Below are 17144 nucleotides of genomic sequence, written 5' to 3'. Positions count from 1 at the left end.
ACCATTGGGAACAGCCTGAGACCATTTGGGATAGTCTGAGACCATTGGGGACAGACTGAGACCATTGGGGACAGTCTGAAACATTGGGAACAGCCTGAGACACTCAGGGATCGCCTGAGCCTGTTGGGATCAGCCTAAAATATCAGGGACAGCCTGAGATCATCAGGGACACACAGACCACTGGAGACAGCCCTGGACCATTTGAGGCAGTTACCTAGGATACCTGGGGACAGCCCAAGACCACCTCCTGCCCGTGCCTCCAGGCTCCTTGAAAGCCGTCTCAAACTTGGCTCGTTTGTATTTTGGAGCTGAGGATGGAGCCCAGGGCCCCGTGTATGAGAAGCAGGCGCTGTACCACCAAGTCACCTCCCCAGGCCAGTCTGTCATCTTAGTGTCCTGCTGAGGGGCCGGCTGAGCTCTCAGTACCATGTGGGAGAGAGTGAGTGAATTCTCAGTACCCGCGAGGCAGTGTGGACTGCGGGGGAAAGGCACCGGGGCTTGTATCCCAGGGCCATCCCTTCCTACTAGCTTGAGCCTCAGTTCCCTCGACATTGATGGGGCGGGGATGGGGTAGGGAGGGGAAGGGTATCAGAGGGATACGTCCCAGCCATCCTGAACATGAGAGCAAGGGGGTCACACAGCCAAGGAATAGTGGTTACTGCAGACTGGGGCTCTTGTCCAGAAGCTGCAGCTAACTCCCCCACATTTGGAAAATATGATGATTGATTCTATCGTTATACTCATATATAGTCTGTGGTCCTTTCAGAGAGCCCGGCAAGCTACCGAGAGTATCCCGCCCGCACGGCAGACCCTGGCAAGCTCCCCGTGGCGCATTCGATATGCCAAAAACAGCCACAACAAGTCTCACACTGGAGACGTTACTGGTGCCCGCTCGAGCAAATCGATGAGCAATGGGATGACAGTGACACAGTGATCGTATGTGGGGCTGATTTAGTGACATGAGGGCATGGCCCTGTCCACCGTAATGCCTGAGAGTGCCCCCGCAGCCGAGCACCTGAGAGGAGGCAGCTCTGGTGTGGCAGAAATCAAGACTGCAAACCTCTCAGCGAAGCGCTGAAGGGAAGCCCTCTCTCCCCGATGCTCCCTGTCCTCCTGGCTACCCTGCTGCCAGGCATTCGGGCATGGGGTCTGGGGGCCTCTGTGCCCCTCCTGCCTTCCACATGTATGACTCTGGTCCCCCTTCCCCTTGCAGCGCTGCCCACAAGTTGCCTCCCACACAGCTCTGCCGAGACTAATTCATCCTCTGCCGGAACTCCTACTGCCAGCTTCCCTTTCCACAGAATGAGTGGCTGAAATCACTTTTAACATTTCACAAAGCAAACAATCTAAGAAGACGGGGGAGCGGGGGCCGGTGGAGAAAAACATCAAATATATCAGAGAACAACCTTGGTGGAGGTTGTTTTTTTTTTTTGAAGAAAAAAAAATTCAGGGCTCCCTGTAATTTTCACATCAGGCATCGTCCTTCTCTTCTGGGAGTTAAGCGGATGGAAGGGCTTCTCTGCAGCCGGCCTGCCCAGCAGACTGCCGCAGTGCCCCACAGAGGCGGCCGGGGCGCTACTGAGAGGCTTTACATCAGGGAACTCGGTGGGCACAGGTGTGGTCATCCCTGCCCCCATGCTCCGTCTCCTGCCCACCATCACCTGGCTCCAGAAGCCAGAAGCCCAAGCCTACTTTCCCAGTCCCTCCTGACAAGCCGTGGTAGCCATCTCCACCACTGGGATTCTGCCAAGGGTGTCTCCTTGCTCTGCAGGTAAAAGAAACCCTCTATCACCCACACCACCCCTTCTGCTTCTTTCTTTCCTGGGTAGAAATAATGATGTCTGGAGCTTGAGCAGCCAATCTGCACCCACGAGGTGATGAGCAGAAAGCAAAGGCCAGGAGAACCTTGGAAATGCCAGTTCAGGGCCCGACTCCAGTTCAGTCCCAGCCAATGGGACGTTTCCTAAGGGAAAAGCAACCTCCGCCCATTTGGTTACGTTTGCCCTAACTCAGAGTTTTAGTTACTTGGCAACTGAAAGTAATACCGACTGATTTAACAGCTTACCTTTTTTTTTTCAAATATATATAGCAGAATCCCTCCACTAATTCAAAACTATTCTATCCGAACATAGTTTAAAGTAGGTTAATCTCATTGGAACTTTGACATCTTGGATCCAATCATTTAAACACCTATAATTTCTATTATGTGCCTCAATGGCCCCTGCAGTTCAGAAGACTCAGAACTATATGTCTCTATGGGCCAGAGAGATAGACAGCACAGTGGTTAGGGCGCTTGCCTTGCAAGTAGCTAATCCAGGTTTGATCCCTGGCATTCCACATGGTCCCCTGAGCACTGCCAGGAGATATCCCTGAGCACAGAGCTAGAAGTAAGCCCAGAGCGCTAACAGGTGTGGCCCCTAACACCCCCCCCCCCAAAAAAAAAGTCAAAACAAACTATATGTCTTCTGTTTAGTAAATTTAACCATCCACTTACTGTTCAAATTCCATCCTGAGGGCGCCATCTCTGTACTCTTACTGTAGGGTAATGCGCAGCCCTAGCTTCCACCTACCCTTCCCAAGTCTAAACTATATATCCTTGGACCAGTGCAATAGCCACCCATCCTTGTTTGTATCAGAAATATATAAAACATAAACTCAATCATGTCATTTCCTACCTATGAATTCTTTAAGGGTTTCCCATGGCTTCCAAGATAAATTTTATGTGCTCTGCAGCTTACCAACATATTGAAGTATGAATTCTTGAAGACCTAAAAGGCCTTGCCTGAACTTATCCATAACTAAACCTGCAGCTCCTCAGCCATGTCTGTATCTCTGCTCTTGGCTCTGTTTTAGCTACACTCTTGCAGCTTCTCAGACTCCAAGACATTTCTGTTTTAGAGCCAATATACAGATGTTCCTTATTTGGGGGTAAGGGCTCTCCTCCAGCTTTATAACCCATTTAACCCTTAGTTTTGGGCAGCCCAAAGAGAACTTTTCCATTTCAGGGGCTGGAACAACAGTACAGCGGGTAAGGTCTTGCCTTGCACATGGTCAACCTGGGTCCAATCCCAGGCACCCCATATGGTCCCCTGAGCCTGAACCGAGAGCCAGGAGTAAGCCCTGAGCACCACTGGGTATGCCTCTCCCTGCCCCTCCCACACACATACATGCAAAAAGAACTTTTCCATTCCAGATACACTGTACTTTTCTGTACAAGATTTCTAGCCACCCTCAGCCCCTTCAATAGCTTCTTCTGAGCTATCCCTTTCTCTTTTCGGAGTCCTCATCTATTCACTCATTATGACCAACTTTTCCTTTAAGTCCTATGTACATAATATTTACATAATAGATGTCTTTGACTTGACCTTCTAATTCCAACGTCTGGGTCACCCGAGGGTCTATTTCTATTAGGGTACTTATTATTTTTCTTGATTATGGGTCACACTGGCCTGCTTTTTCACAAGTCTAGTAATGAACTATTACAGGTTGGGTTGGGATGAGCCCAACCTTGCTGGTTGTCTAGATTATCTTCTCTCCCATTTAATGGCTAACTTACGTTCTAGAAGTAAGTTGAGTCAGTGATGCTTGCTTTTATGAATGTTTTCAGGAGGATGTCTCCCTTGATTTTATAATTAGGCCTGGAGTGTCATAATACCTGACACTTCTGGGGGGCTCTCAACTGTATTCCGTCAGCTCAGCCATAACTCCAGGTCTCCCAGCGCCAGGCAGCCCCTGGCATCTCTGTTCTGCCAAGTCCTGCTGCCATCCAGCTGGCTCAGGCTGCGTGGAGGCTGGCCCTGAGCCGATGTGGCCTTACCAAGCCCCGCAGGGAATACAGGTTTCTCCCACCCTGCTCCACTCCCACGCGGCTCCTTCTTCCCCTGATTTTCAGGGCAAACCAAGTGCTGACCTCCAAAGAGAGCTTTCACAGTGAATCTGCACAGGAGTTCAGCAAGAAGCAGGCAAGTCACCATGGCAACTAACCATTTCTGCTGAACAGTCGAAAATTCACAGCTGACAATTTAAAACATAATGCCCCTCAGTTAGGTTACTGCATTTCCAACTAAAGGCAGAGGTCAAAACAAAAATAGCTAATTAGGTGGCCTTTGGGACAATGCCCATTACGGAGTCTAGTGACGGGTTCTGGGGGTCACCTGGGGTTCCTCCCGGTAATGCAGTGGGGACTCTGACCGTCAGCCAGGAGGCTGCGGCAGCCGGGATGGGACACGCAGCTGTATTCTCAGCTCTGCTCATCTTATTCCATCTCCCAAGACCACTGTGTGCTGAAAAGGAGCAAGGCACAGTGTGAACAAGTACTAATGAGTGACTTTCCAAACCCATATGCTAGTCTCCGCTCCATTCTGAATAAATTAGAATAGAAAAACCACCTCATTTATGACATGTCTTCTGAGTGAGAAAACGGAGATCTTAATTCCAGATGGCATTGATGTTGGGAGCTAGTGTACCGAGGTTCTAATTCAGCCACGTTTCGCAGCGGTCAGAGGTTATTTCTGTGTGCTTTCTCTGTGTGTAAGAAGTACAGGACTGGATCTGACCTGGAATCCATTTCCGCCCAGGCCCACCTCTAAGGCAGTCATGCAGAGCCCTCGTGGGAGGGTGAGGTCAACCTTCCTATAAAAATCCCACGTGGAATGCCGCCAGGGCCCCCTCCCGGAGTCTTGACCTTTTCCCAGCCTGCTCATGGTCAGGCTCACCTAAATGAAGACAGAGATGGCTAAATGGCTGTAGGAAGTGTTTCTGATTCACTCCAGCCATTTCTCTTTAGGGTTCCTATGAGTGACCCCTTAATTTAATATCCTGTAATCTGTTCAGCTCAAAAGGCGCAAAATCATACAGCCCAGAATTACACAGAGTGGTTCTGCCATATGTAGAATGGACTGATGATGTGTCCAGGCTGTTGGTGATTTAGTGAGCAACCTCCCAGCCCGCACTCCGTCCATAGCTGGCCATGCCTGGGTTCTCTAAGGAGAAAGTGGCAGAAGGCACCATAAAGGCCACATGACCTGCCCTCTCCTCCCCAGATAAGGAAACTGGGGTACTCAGAACATTGTACACTCCATCAGTCGGGGCCACAACAAGTATTAAAATGCAGGTTTTTGGTTCCTGGCTTTGATAACTTTTCCTCTGACCCACCCTTGCAGAGACCGCCACCTTTCCATTCTATTTACTTGGGTTTGGGGGCCACACCTGGCAATGCTCAGGGGTGATTCCTGACTCTGAACCCAGGGATCTCTTCTGGTGATGCTTGGGGGACCACATGGGGTGCTGGAGATTGGATCCAATCAGCCAAACGCAAGACGAACGCCCTACTCTACTATTGCTCCAGCCCCTTTTCATTTACTTTTAAATCTTATTTTATTTTTTATTTCCACTCTTTTCAGATGGTATTCTCCTGACTCTTTGAAAAGCCATCTACTTTCCTGGAGGTCTTCTGAGAACACAGATGAAGACCCTTCTTTCCCTTCAAATTCTATTCCTGGCACAATCACAGATAAAGCCAAACGCTGTCTGATCTCTGTAGAAGGTCAATGATTGAGCAGTTTTAAAGGTCAGCAAACACCGGCCTGAAATAATCTCCCAGGCCATCCTGGGCTTACAAGTGGGAGATTCAGCCAATGACCCTCTAGGTGCCGGAGGCCGAGACTCCTGTTTCCTGCCTGCCCACCAGGCCCGGGAGCCCTCCAGGAGTGGCTCTGCAAGCCCTCCGAACACTCCAGCGTGTCTGTCAGTACTTCTGGGGAGGCTCTGCTGACACTCACCTTGGCGTACGCAGTCGTCTTAAGGAACCACTGTCTGAGGTACTTCTGCTCCACCTTCGAGCCCGAGCGCCACGAACGGCCCTGCTCATCCACCTGCTCGTTGGCAAGGACAGTTTGATCCACCGGGTCCCAGTTCACCAAGGCCTGTTAGAATTCACCAAAGAAAACAATGTGTCTGGTGAAGACATGTGTATCAGGATCACGCCAGGGGGTTCGGGCGTGCACGAGTCTGCTCTGGGCAGCTCCTTGGAGTCAAGCGGAACACAGACCATGAGCTCTGCAACCTGGAAACAAGAGTCCGAACAACCTGGGATCCTCTTTGTAGAAGACAATGGACTAACTTATAGCACTGGATGCTTGAGTAAATAGAGGAAATGAAAAGAAAATGGTTCTAGGATTGAACAGAATTAGGGATCTTTTAGGGGGAACAGACGGGTCAGTAACATTTACTGAGTGAAGATGACCAGGTGGTGGCTAAAAGCTTCACTAATGCTGGCTCTTTCAAGCCTCACAAGCTTTGGAAGTGAACACTATTATCCCCGTATTGCAGAGAAGGTAAGTGAGGATCAGAGAGATGAAATAATTTGGCCTAAGGTCATACAATCACACAATCTTGGGTGGCAGTCAAGCGTTTAGGAACTGGGAAAAATGTGGTGGGCATAAATCTCTGTCCCCATCCATGAATTTGGACACAGGCGCACACACTCATAAACCTATCCCTCGGGTAAAGACTAGGGCATTTCCGGGTGGGAACAACATGCATCGAACCGTACCCGTGCTCCCCAAAACCCTGCTGCCAGTCCTCCCCCAAACCCTCAGTTTACACATACAGAGACAAAACACAGGACAAAAGGACCTCAGATCTTAAGATTTCCTTGGGCAATAAACCAAGAGTTTGATCCATCTCCTACCACTGCCCTAATCAGGGGTCCAAGAAAGGGGCAACACTTCAAGTATCAGGCTGGACCCAGGGCAGCTGAGTTGTATGGTGAATTCTCTCAAGCAGCAGCTCTCTGCTGAAAGCAACACGTACACAACTAACACTGTACAAAATATTTCTTTTTGGGAAGGTGGGGAGGGACACCGGGCTGTGCTCGGGGCTCAGTCCTGGCTCTGTGCTCAGGGGGCATACCTGGCGGGCTTGAGGGATCATATGGAATGCCAGGGATAGAGACTGGGTTGGCTGTGTGCAAGGCATGCGGTACTACCTGCTGCACCATCTCCCCGGCCCCTTGTATCACTTGTCTCACTTGTCATCTCGTTGCTCATTGATTTGCTCGAGCAGGCACCGGTAACGCCCCTAACACTACACGCTTCCGCCCCTACACTGTAGAAAATATTTCTAAAGGGAAAGAGGAGAAGAGAAGAAGCCTCCACCTCTGCCTGCCACCAGCCTCAGAGGCTCTCGGTTACAGAGCTCTTGGCCCTGGCGGCTGCAGAGGCGAGCGGGAGCTCATTTCCTTCTCTGCATTTCCCACGCAGCCGGGCAGGCATCTCCCGGGCTCTCGGTTACAGAGCTCCACAGGGGAGAGGTCCTCCTTGGAGGTTTGCACATTATAATAAAGCCCTGATGCCGCATGAAAAACAAATCAAAGCAAACCACAAAGGCAGCCCCCATCCCCAACCCCATTTAAAATCTTGGGAAAGGAGGAAAAAAAAAAACCACACTAAAGGAAATAGCACTTCCAATCGGAGATGCATCTGTCGTGAGAATACTCTCCTCTCCCACACTGAACATGACGGATGCCCCTATTTTTTTTCTTAAAGTTAGTCACTGTGAATTATAAAATTATTCATGATTTGTTTTCAGACATACAATGTTCCAACACCCATTTCTTCACCACTAATGTTCTTTCCCCAGTTACCTTCTTTCCCTCCCACCCACCAGTCTACCTCTATAAAAGGTAATATTTTTTGGGGGGGGGGGGGCAGGGGTTACTCCTGGCTCTACACTCAGGAATTAATTCTGGTGGTGCTCAGGGGACCATATAGGATGCTGGAGATCGAACCAGGGTCGGCTGATTATAAGGCAAGTGTCCTACTGCTGTACTATCATTTGGGCCTGAAAGGTGCTTTTTAAAAGCAACTTTTGGCACTGTGGTTTACTGCTGAAAAGGTTTCATGCCTAACATTTCCAGCTCCCCCTCCTATTTCTGGTAGACCATTTCCCTCCGACATTATGTCCTTCTGAGTGTGCCTGATTACCCCCTCAACCCCTTCCCACCCACGCTTCCCACCGAGGGCCAGTTCTCTTGTTCTTTGTTTCCACTGTCTTTGGGTATCGTGATTCTACCACTATGTTTCTTTATATTCCCGCCTATGAGAGCAATCATTCTGGGCTGGTCTCTCTCCCTCTGACCGACTTCACTTGTTATAATACCCTCTTAATCAAACCATGTAGCAGCAAATTGCAAGATTTTATCTTTTCTTATGGCTGAGTAGTACTCCATTGTGCATATATACCATCGTTTCTTTATCTAGTTACTTCTTCTTAGACATTTGGGTAGTTTCCCAATTTTGGCTGTTGTGAATAGTGCTGCTGGAGTGATAGAACAGCGGGTAGGGCGTCTGTTTTGCACATGGCCGACCCAGGTTTGATTCCTCCGTCCCTCTCGGAGAGCCTGGCAAACTACCAAGAGTAATCCGCCCGCATGGCAGAGCCTGGCAAGCTACCCATGGCATACTGAATACGCTAAAACAGTAACAACAAGTCTCACAATGGAGACGTTATTGGTGCCCACTCGAGCAAATCGATGAACAACGGGACGACAGTGCTACAGTGCTACAGTGAACAGTGCTACAGGAAACATTGGGGTACGTGTCTTTTCCCCTTTTTTCTTTTTTTTGGGGTGGATACCCCTATTTTTAACCAAACTCCATACAACCTTACTGACTAGACATTTCCAGAATTAATACTTACTAGTTCTCTCTCACCTATGGAAGCCAACTCCTTTGTTAAGTATCTTTCTTAGAAAACAGTCTGTGTCTGTGTAATCAACAACTTTGTAACCCACGGTGTTTGTAACAAAAATTAGAATAAAAACAGCCTGTGCTCACATTAAGAAGTCAATCTGAATGCAACACTGAAATTATTAAAGGGCCCCAAACACTGGGAAGACCTCACGCGCTGCTTTTCTGATGGTTAAGTCCCACTCCATGGAAGGAGCCACTCCACTCAGAGGAATGCCCCAGTCCAGTGCAGCCTCAACACCGGGATCATGATTTCATGTGCTCCTCATTTGTGGAGTGTGGGGTAGCATCACATGAGGCTGACACCCAAGGACGGTAGATACAATTGCCAGGGGGATTGTCCCATAGCTGGAAGACTGCTTCATGAGTGGAGGGGAGAAGGCAGATGGAATAGAGAAGGGATCACTAAGAAAATGATGGCTGGAGGAATCAGTTGGGATGGGAGAAGCATGCCGAAAGAAGATAATGGACCAAACATGATGACCTCTCAGTGTCTGTGTTGCAAGCCATAATGCCCAAAAGTAGAGAGAGAGTATGGGGAATATTGTCTGCCTTAGAGGCAGGGGGAGGGTGGGAAAAGGGGGGTATACCCGGGATATTGGTGGTGGGGAATGTGCACTGGTGGAGGGATGGGTGTTTGATCATTGTGAGATTGTAACCCAAACATGAAAGCTTTTAACTATCTCACGGGGATTCAATAAAATTTAATTTTTTTTAAAAAAAATAAATAAAATAAACAAAACAAGATCATAAAAAAAAGATTTCATGTGCTCGAGTCATCTATGAGAAGCTTCTATTCTATTCTAATATTCAGTTTGTAGGCCTCACCTGCCAGTGCTCAGACTTTATTCCTGGCTCTGTGCTCAGGGATCACTCCTGGCACAGCTCAGCAGATTATATGGGATGCCAGGGATCAAACCCGGGTCAGCCACGTGCAAGACCAGCCATCTAGCCCACTGGAGTATCACTCCGGCCCTGTTCTATTCTTATGAGAGGCGTTTAGAAGGCAGCTTTGCAATGCACAGCATGACACAGTTATAAATCCGGCTGACCCATGTTCTCCAGGGTCGGTTCTGCGCAGACCCGGGGGTGGCCCGTTGTCCTGGCCTCACCTCTTTCCCAGAGGAACAGGCCTGCACCACGAGGAGTTCTTGGGGGCAGGAGTCTCCTGAGCGAGGACGCCAGCTCTCCTGGAGCCACTCAGCTGCCAACTTCCCCCGTCCTCCTCTCACCTCAGGCTCCTCCCTCCTCCAGGGCCTTCCAGGGGCCTCCCCTGGCCAGAGGGGGCCCGTGCCTTCTGGATCCCAGCTCCCTGACCAGCCCCTGCCTCCTGGCCAACACCTCACTGGCAGGCCTTTGGCTCTTCCCCGCCCTTCCCCTCACTCCTCTCCTCCAGCTCTGCTCTGCCGCGCCCAGAGGCGTTTGGTCGGGAGACTGTCTCGCAGCTTCAGGTCCTGAGGGCTGGTAAAGTGTACGTCTCAGGGTATTTATTGATTTTTTTTCCCCAGGCATTATTAGCTTTTCTCTTGACAAGAGGTTTCTTAATTAAGAAACACCAAAGGAGTTAAGTCTCAAAATCGATCTCCCTCCGTTTCATCCAGATGACATGGGCCTGGATTTAGACTCCATTCAGGTGGGGGTGGGGTCCTAAGGTGCCGGGGGCGGGGGGGGGGTGTCCCCCCACCAGGGGGTGGCACAGGGAATGGCTGCAGGTGGACCCCACAGTGGGCAGCTGCCGAGAAGGCCACACCGCTGGCCTGCTGAGGTGGTCAGTGGGCTCTTTGGCCAGTGGCAGAAGCTGAATGGGAGGCTCCGCAACGCTCCCATGGTCCCTAGACTAAGCCCAAGCCCACGTCGTTCTTCTCCCTACTGACCACATCCACGAAACCATCTGCTGTTTGAAGCCAGAGTGGACAAAGCAACGCCCTTCCGAGAAAACGTTGTTGTGGACATACTAATGGCTAAAACTCTGTGTTTGTGAGTAAGAGCAGATTCCTTTTGAGATGGCAACAAACGTTTTGATGGAAAGTGCTCATTAAGAACAAAAAGATTTTTTCTTTAGAACTTCCGGGGGCGGGGAGAGGGGGCATTGGGGGACTGGCACACAGTGCTCAAGGAGCCACTCCAGGCAACACTCAGTGGGCGGTGTGTGCCTGCTGGGTCAGAGCTCGGGCCCCATGGTGCGGGGGCCGGCAGGGCTACCCCCCGGTGGTTCTCAGGCAGGCCCGAGGGTGCCAGACACTGCTGGAGCCTTTTGGGCTCTCTCCGCAGTCCAAGACTTAATGCTTTTTCACAGCAGTGCTTAGGAATGTTCTGCTAAAGTACTTTCCCCAAATGCTCATTCATACAACAAATGTAAAACTGAATCCAAGGGTTACGGCTATTTATTAAAAAATTCAAAGTCATGACTATGCCATGAGAAGAAAAATAATAATATTATGCAGTTTTAGTAAATTCGATTAACTCCCCAAAGTTAATTTCAAGAGTTTACGTGGTATAATAAATCCCAGAAAGAGAATGCTAACCACTATTATTATGTTCCATTTTGTGAAAGGGGGCTGCAGGGGAAAGCTTTTGGGGCTACCCCTGGCAGTTCTCGGGGACTTCTCTCAGCTCCGTGCCTGGTCAAGGGTCACTCCCAATACTGCTCAGGGAACCATGTGGTCCAGAGATCAAACTCAGTGCATGTAAAGCATCATGTGCTCCAGCCCACTACACTATCTCTCTGTGTTCCATGTTTTATTTTTAAAAAACTTATTATTGTTGTAGGACTGGAGTGATAGCACAGCAGGGAGGGCATTTGCCTTGCACGCGGCCGACCCGGGTTTGATTCCTCCGTCCCTCTCAAAGAGTATCTCGCCCGCATACTGGAAAGCAACCCGTGGTATATTCGATAGGCCAAAAACAGTAACAGGTCTCACAATGGAGACATTACTGGTGCCTGCTCGAGCAAATTGATGAACAACGGGACGACAGTGCTACAGTGCTATTATTGTTGTACAGGTAATATATTCACAATAGCATTCATGCTTATAGCTTTGATGTTACAACATCCCATCACCACCAAAGGGCCCATGAAGCTCCACTGTCTCCTATGTCACTTCTAGTCCTTCTCCTCCCACCCTGTCTGGCAATCTCAGTTTGCTTTTTTTAAGAGAGCGTGGTGGGAGGGTTGGAGGTTGGGCCATAAGCAGTAGTGCGCAGGGCTTATTCCTGGCACTGCACTCAGGGGTCAGTCCTGGCAGGCTCAGGGGGCCCTCGAGGGTGCCAGAGATCAAACCTCGGTCATGCATGCAAGGCAAGAAGAGCCTTACCAGCTGTACTATCTCTCTGACACCAATCTCGGTTTTGTTATACAAAGTCAAGGGTTTGTCATTGTTATTAAATGTTTTATAGCAAATCTGGAAATAGTTAAGACTAGAAGATGTATCTAGAAAAAATACTGCAGTCTAGGGAGAACTCTAATCTCCAATAACATACCAAGTATTTATTTTTGCATTCCTTTTAATGATTTTTCTTAAAATTGAGTTATCTTAATAATGATTAAAATTATGATATATCAAAAATAGTTAAGTCAACAATTAGCAATGAAATTTTTTTATTTGAAATGAAAATCCCATAAAATAAATAATTTTGAGATACACTGCCTCAAAATTAGCCTGGATGCGAAGGGCTTTTTTTCCCTTTTTTTGTTTAATTTTAAAATTTTATTTTCATAAAGTTGTTCACAATGTTTGTTTACATTCAATATTTCAACACCAGTCTCAGCACCATTACACCTTCCCACCACCATTATTTCTAATTTTCTCACCACCACCCAAGCCTGCCCCGTAGGCAGATATTAAATAATTTCTTTTGTATTGTTGAATAGTATGAATAGTATAAGATGTTGCATGGCTGCTTTTGTGGCTGTAGCCTCCTGGAATTCTAAAATTTTTTAATAATTGGGGCATGAAAGTATCTCTGCGGCATGCTGCTCTCTTCCAAGATTTATTTGTGAGTCACTGAATCATGGCCATTAACGCACTTAGATGGTGCACAAAGGCAGTTGTTGGGCGTGACTGGCAGGAAAGCAGAAGGGAAGAGAGATGAGGGGAGATTGCCTATCCCCGACTCCACGAGACCTGAGGTTTTCAGTCACTAGTCCCGCATACCTGGGATTTTCAGCACATTTACTCTCATGTGTGGGGGGCTCAGGGCGAGCCTGTGAAGGTCAGCTGTGAGCGTGGCAGCGATTAGGTTCTGGAGGTTTGCAGCTGCCGAGGTTCGTTTGGGGCAGGCAGAGGGACACACCTGCCCCACTCTGAAGTGCCCTGCTAAAATCAGCCTGGTGCGGGGCGGGGAGACATCTCTGCAGCATGCTGCTCTCTCCCGAGATTCATTTGTGAGTCTCTGAAGCAAAGCTAATAAAGGGGCTTGTATAGCTGAGCCGGAAGTGGTTTGTGGGCATGATTCTCACAAACCTAACTTTTGGCTGTTTAATTTCTTGGGAAACTTGGTCCCAAGTTGTTGGAGTCTGGTCTGGCCAGAGGCGCAGTGCCAATTTTGGAGTAACAGGAAGCCTGAAGGCACCGTCAGGCTGCCGATGCACTCGCCCTGCAGGTACAGGTGGACCTGCTCCGTGGCACCGTACTCCTGAGGGATTTTTCTGTCTTACTCTACATTTCTCCAGTTTAAACACCATCATGGCTTGAGAGAATCTGACAGGCACACTCAGGTGAGTGCTGACTGATGTTTCCTCTGTGCCGTGCATCGCCCCAGATTCTTTACAAGCCTTCGCCGGCTTAATCGTTGTAAGAAATAGAAGGGACTCATTGCAGACAGAACAATGGAACCCCAAAGACACCCCTTTTCTAGGGCTTGAGAGATAATACAGCAGATAGGGCACATGCCTTGCATGTGGCCAACTCCAGTTTGACCCCATATGGTCACCTTATCTCCTCCAGGACTGATCCCCAAGTGCACAGCAAGGAGTAAAACTCTGAGCATCATCCGCTGGGCGAAGCTCAGAAACAAAACAAACCAAAAAACCCCAAACAAACAAAAACCCACCAGAAACCAAAAAAACAAAACAAAACCCAAAAACAGAAACAAAAATAAAAAGAAACAACCTAATAAAATCACCCCCAAAACAAAATCAAAACAACCTTTCCAAACCAAAACAAAACCAAACCCAAGAGACCCCCTTTCCTAATCCTTGGGCCTTGTGAGGATATTAATTTACCTGGAAAAAGGGTCTTTGACACGACAATGGATGCGTTGCCTGGAGCAGCCGGCAGCCGGGAGTGCTAAGGCTGGGGTTCTTTTTTTAGCTGTTTGCTCTGGGGGCTACACCAGCTTTGCTCAGGGGCTACTTCCCATGCTTGCTGCTGTGACACCTTATAGGGACAGGGATCTGACCTAGACACCCCAGGCTCCTCCGGGGGAGGCTGGCTTATGCCACTGTAGTGATGAGTTCCTCATGCTACATCCTGGTCCAGGACACAGAGCAAACAAGTTCGTAACTGAGTTGAAGATGCAGAACTGCATCTTCAGTTGGCTCTTTCTTGTGGTCTAGCTGCAGGATACTTGCTGCTTTGCTGTGGCTTTTTCATGTATTAAAACTGTGTGGGCACATATGCTGCCTGAGCCCACATGCTGCTTGCACGCATGTGGCTGAGCATATGTGTCACCTGCATCTCCCCTCCTGAGATGTGTACTTTTCTATCTAATGCTAGGGTGTGTGTAGGAACTCTCTCCATCCTCGGAGAAGCGTGCTCTTCCTTGAGCGCATTATTCTCTCTCTGGCTTTCCCCTCCCTCCTCACCTTCAAAAACCTCCAAATAAAATATTTTCTACTAAAAAACAAACAAACAAAAAAACCTTTGTGTGGTTTTTGTGTGTATATGTGTGGTCACCTGGACTATATGGAGTAACACATATGATGTGTACATATGATTTATCTGAAGTACATAATCTATGTATATACATGCATGAGTAATAAGGGTCAATCGGATTGCTAAATTAGGTGCCCAATCTGCTAAGTGGTATGTGAATCTTTAATTATTATCCCTGCCCCCAAGTCTCAACAAGAATTCTCTGAAGCTCAAAAACAGAAGAAAATAACTGTCGTGCCCCTCGGTGTAGGCTGGGGTTGTCCAGGAGGTCAATATGCTTCAGGAGGAGCTGATTTTCTAGAGATGTCTATAGACCTGTCTGCTAACCTATTTAATTTACTTCCAATCTGGTATGGGTGCAAGGAGAAAGGTTCAATTGTAGAAAGCAGAGAGTAATGAAAAAATTGTTTTGGGTTTCAGAATAATGTAAATCTCTCATCAAGTGACAATGCATGTGATTTCTCTCATAGAATGGATGACCTCAAAGTTTAGTGCCTTCTGGGAAAAAAATATGTCATTTTGATTCGATTTGCAAATGCGTTTCAGTATTCCTTTGACTGTATAAATCTGTTCCCTGAAATTTCATTCAAACCTAACTTAACAAATAACTCGCTTCTTCATTTAGTTAATGAGTTGAATTAAAAAATCTCTCTCTGTTCGGGAACCAAGATCGAAGCTTTGAAAAGTCTGCTTCAGTAACACTACAGATCTGCTGCAGTCAGGAGCTGCGGGTGGCTATTGCTCTGCCTCTCACCATCCTCACCTACCGGGACTCTAGTTGGAGGAACAGCTGTGATGTTTAAGAAATTAGACTGAGGGTCAGAGAGATGGTACAGCTAGTTCAGCACCGGCGTTGCATGCGGCCAACTAGGGTTCTATCCTGGAACCCCATATGGTTCCCCGGACCCCTAGGAATGACCCCTGAGCACAGAGCCAGGATTCAGCCCTGAGCACTGCTGGGTGTGGCCCCCAAACAAACAAACAAACAAACAAAAATTAGATTGAGCCAAGACAGTCTATAGCAGTTGAACAATAGCATGACTCAGTTTCACAAAGCTTTTATTCTTAATTGATTCCTGATATTAATGGGAATGCAATACATTCCTTTAAAATATAGCTGGGCTGGAGTCAAAGAGTGGTAGGCAGGGCTATACCCCAACCCGGCTTTAAGCCCTGGTATCCCATATAGTCCCTGATCCCTACCAGGAGTGATTCCTGAGAGCAGAGCCAGGAGTAAGCCCACAGCACCATGGGGTGTGTCCCACAAACAAACAAACAAACAAACAAACATAAACCGAACCACCCCTTCCCCCTACCCTTTAATATAAAGTTAAGTGAATGATGGGAGCAGGGATGGGGGCTGTACTTTGTATAGCGGGTCACACAGTGTTGTCACATACATCTGCATGTCTCCCTGATGCCCTTTCAAGGGGTCTGCAGGGTAAAACTAAATTTCCAGTATTTCCAGTATAATAATCAGATGCTATTTGCTTTCTGCATAGTCTTCACATGATAAGGGTACAAAAGCAAAGGTGGGAAAGAACACTGGCCCTCGGCACGGGGAGACAAACAGCCCTAGTGGCCACGAGCTCATCACCTGCACCCATTCCTGGTGTAACGAGTGTCATTAGGGGCAGTGAGCTTTATTGACTGTTATTGAAGCAGCCAAATTTATTTGTTTTATTAAGTCTTGACTCTTGCATACATGGCTTTTTATTATTATTATTATTATTGTATATTCCTCCTGTACTCCATCCTGGACTGCAACCCAGGTGCCAGACACTCGCTCTGGCTGGATGAAGATCAGTCCCCATCCTGGAGCGGTCACTTCTGATCCAGGAGGCTGTGGTTGCAGCCTGAACCTCAGGAGGCCGATGTCCATTTTCACAGCTACTGTACAAACGGGGTTTTATGATTAGCTGTTTTTTTCTTTTTCTAATGCAAGAGCCAGGTGTTGGAAGGAGACGGAAGAATTTTGAAATCTTAAGAGTGCATCTAATTTTAACTTACCTCCTTTTGATAAGCCAGTCCAGCCTCATAGAGTTTAATAAAGAGATACTGAGTCCATTTGTAGTAATCTGGTAAACATGTAGTTACTTCCTGCCAAAAAGCAGAAAAGAAAACGGGTCGAGTTTATTGTAAACACCTCACTCCATCTCCCACTGAGCATTATGCATCAGCCCCGCAATTTAAATCTGAAAAACCATCACACTGCAAAAATATTTACCGACCTAGGATATTTTCGCCAGTTTGGAAAGTGAGGGAAGAAGTAATTTATTCTGGGCTGTGATGTTATTAAAATGCCAGCCCTGACTTTTTTCAAGACATGGTTCATGATGGGAACCTCAACTTGAAGTCTTCTGTGTCTCCGTTTCTTCAACCCATGCAAGCACCAGGTGAACTACACTGTATGAGGAAATTGGGTACCAGCACTTATTTTTGACAGCACAAACATACTGCAGGGGCCAGGAAGCTAATTCATGTGTGTGGCTCATTTTGAAAGCAAGTGCCAAGATCA

The 17144-nt window shown here is 47.9% G+C and overlaps 1 protein-coding gene across 1 annotated transcript in view; it reads right to left on the bottom strand.

Moving 5' to 3' along the window:
- The window catches only part of LARS2 (leucyl-tRNA synthetase 2, mitochondrial), a 149475-nt gene that overhangs the window by 73449 nt on the left and 58882 nt on the right, over nt 1-17144 (bottom strand). Inside the window, exons 6-7 of the mRNA XM_004614528.2 lie at nt 16637-16726; nt 5781-5924 (exon numbers count right to left, since the gene is read on the bottom strand). Of these exons, the coding sequence (XP_004614585.2) occupies nt 5781-5924; nt 16637-16726 (234 nt within the window). The remainder of the gene's footprint in view (nt 1-5780; nt 5925-16636; nt 16727-17144) is intronic.

The sequence above is a fragment of the Sorex araneus genome, chromosome 4, assembly GCF_027595985.1.
Source record: "Sorex araneus isolate mSorAra2 chromosome 4, mSorAra2.pri, whole genome shotgun sequence".
NCBI classification, from domain to species: domain Eukaryota; kingdom Metazoa; phylum Chordata; class Mammalia; order Eulipotyphla; family Soricidae; genus Sorex; species Sorex araneus.
This window is presented reverse-complemented; position numbering and strand designations above follow the sequence as displayed.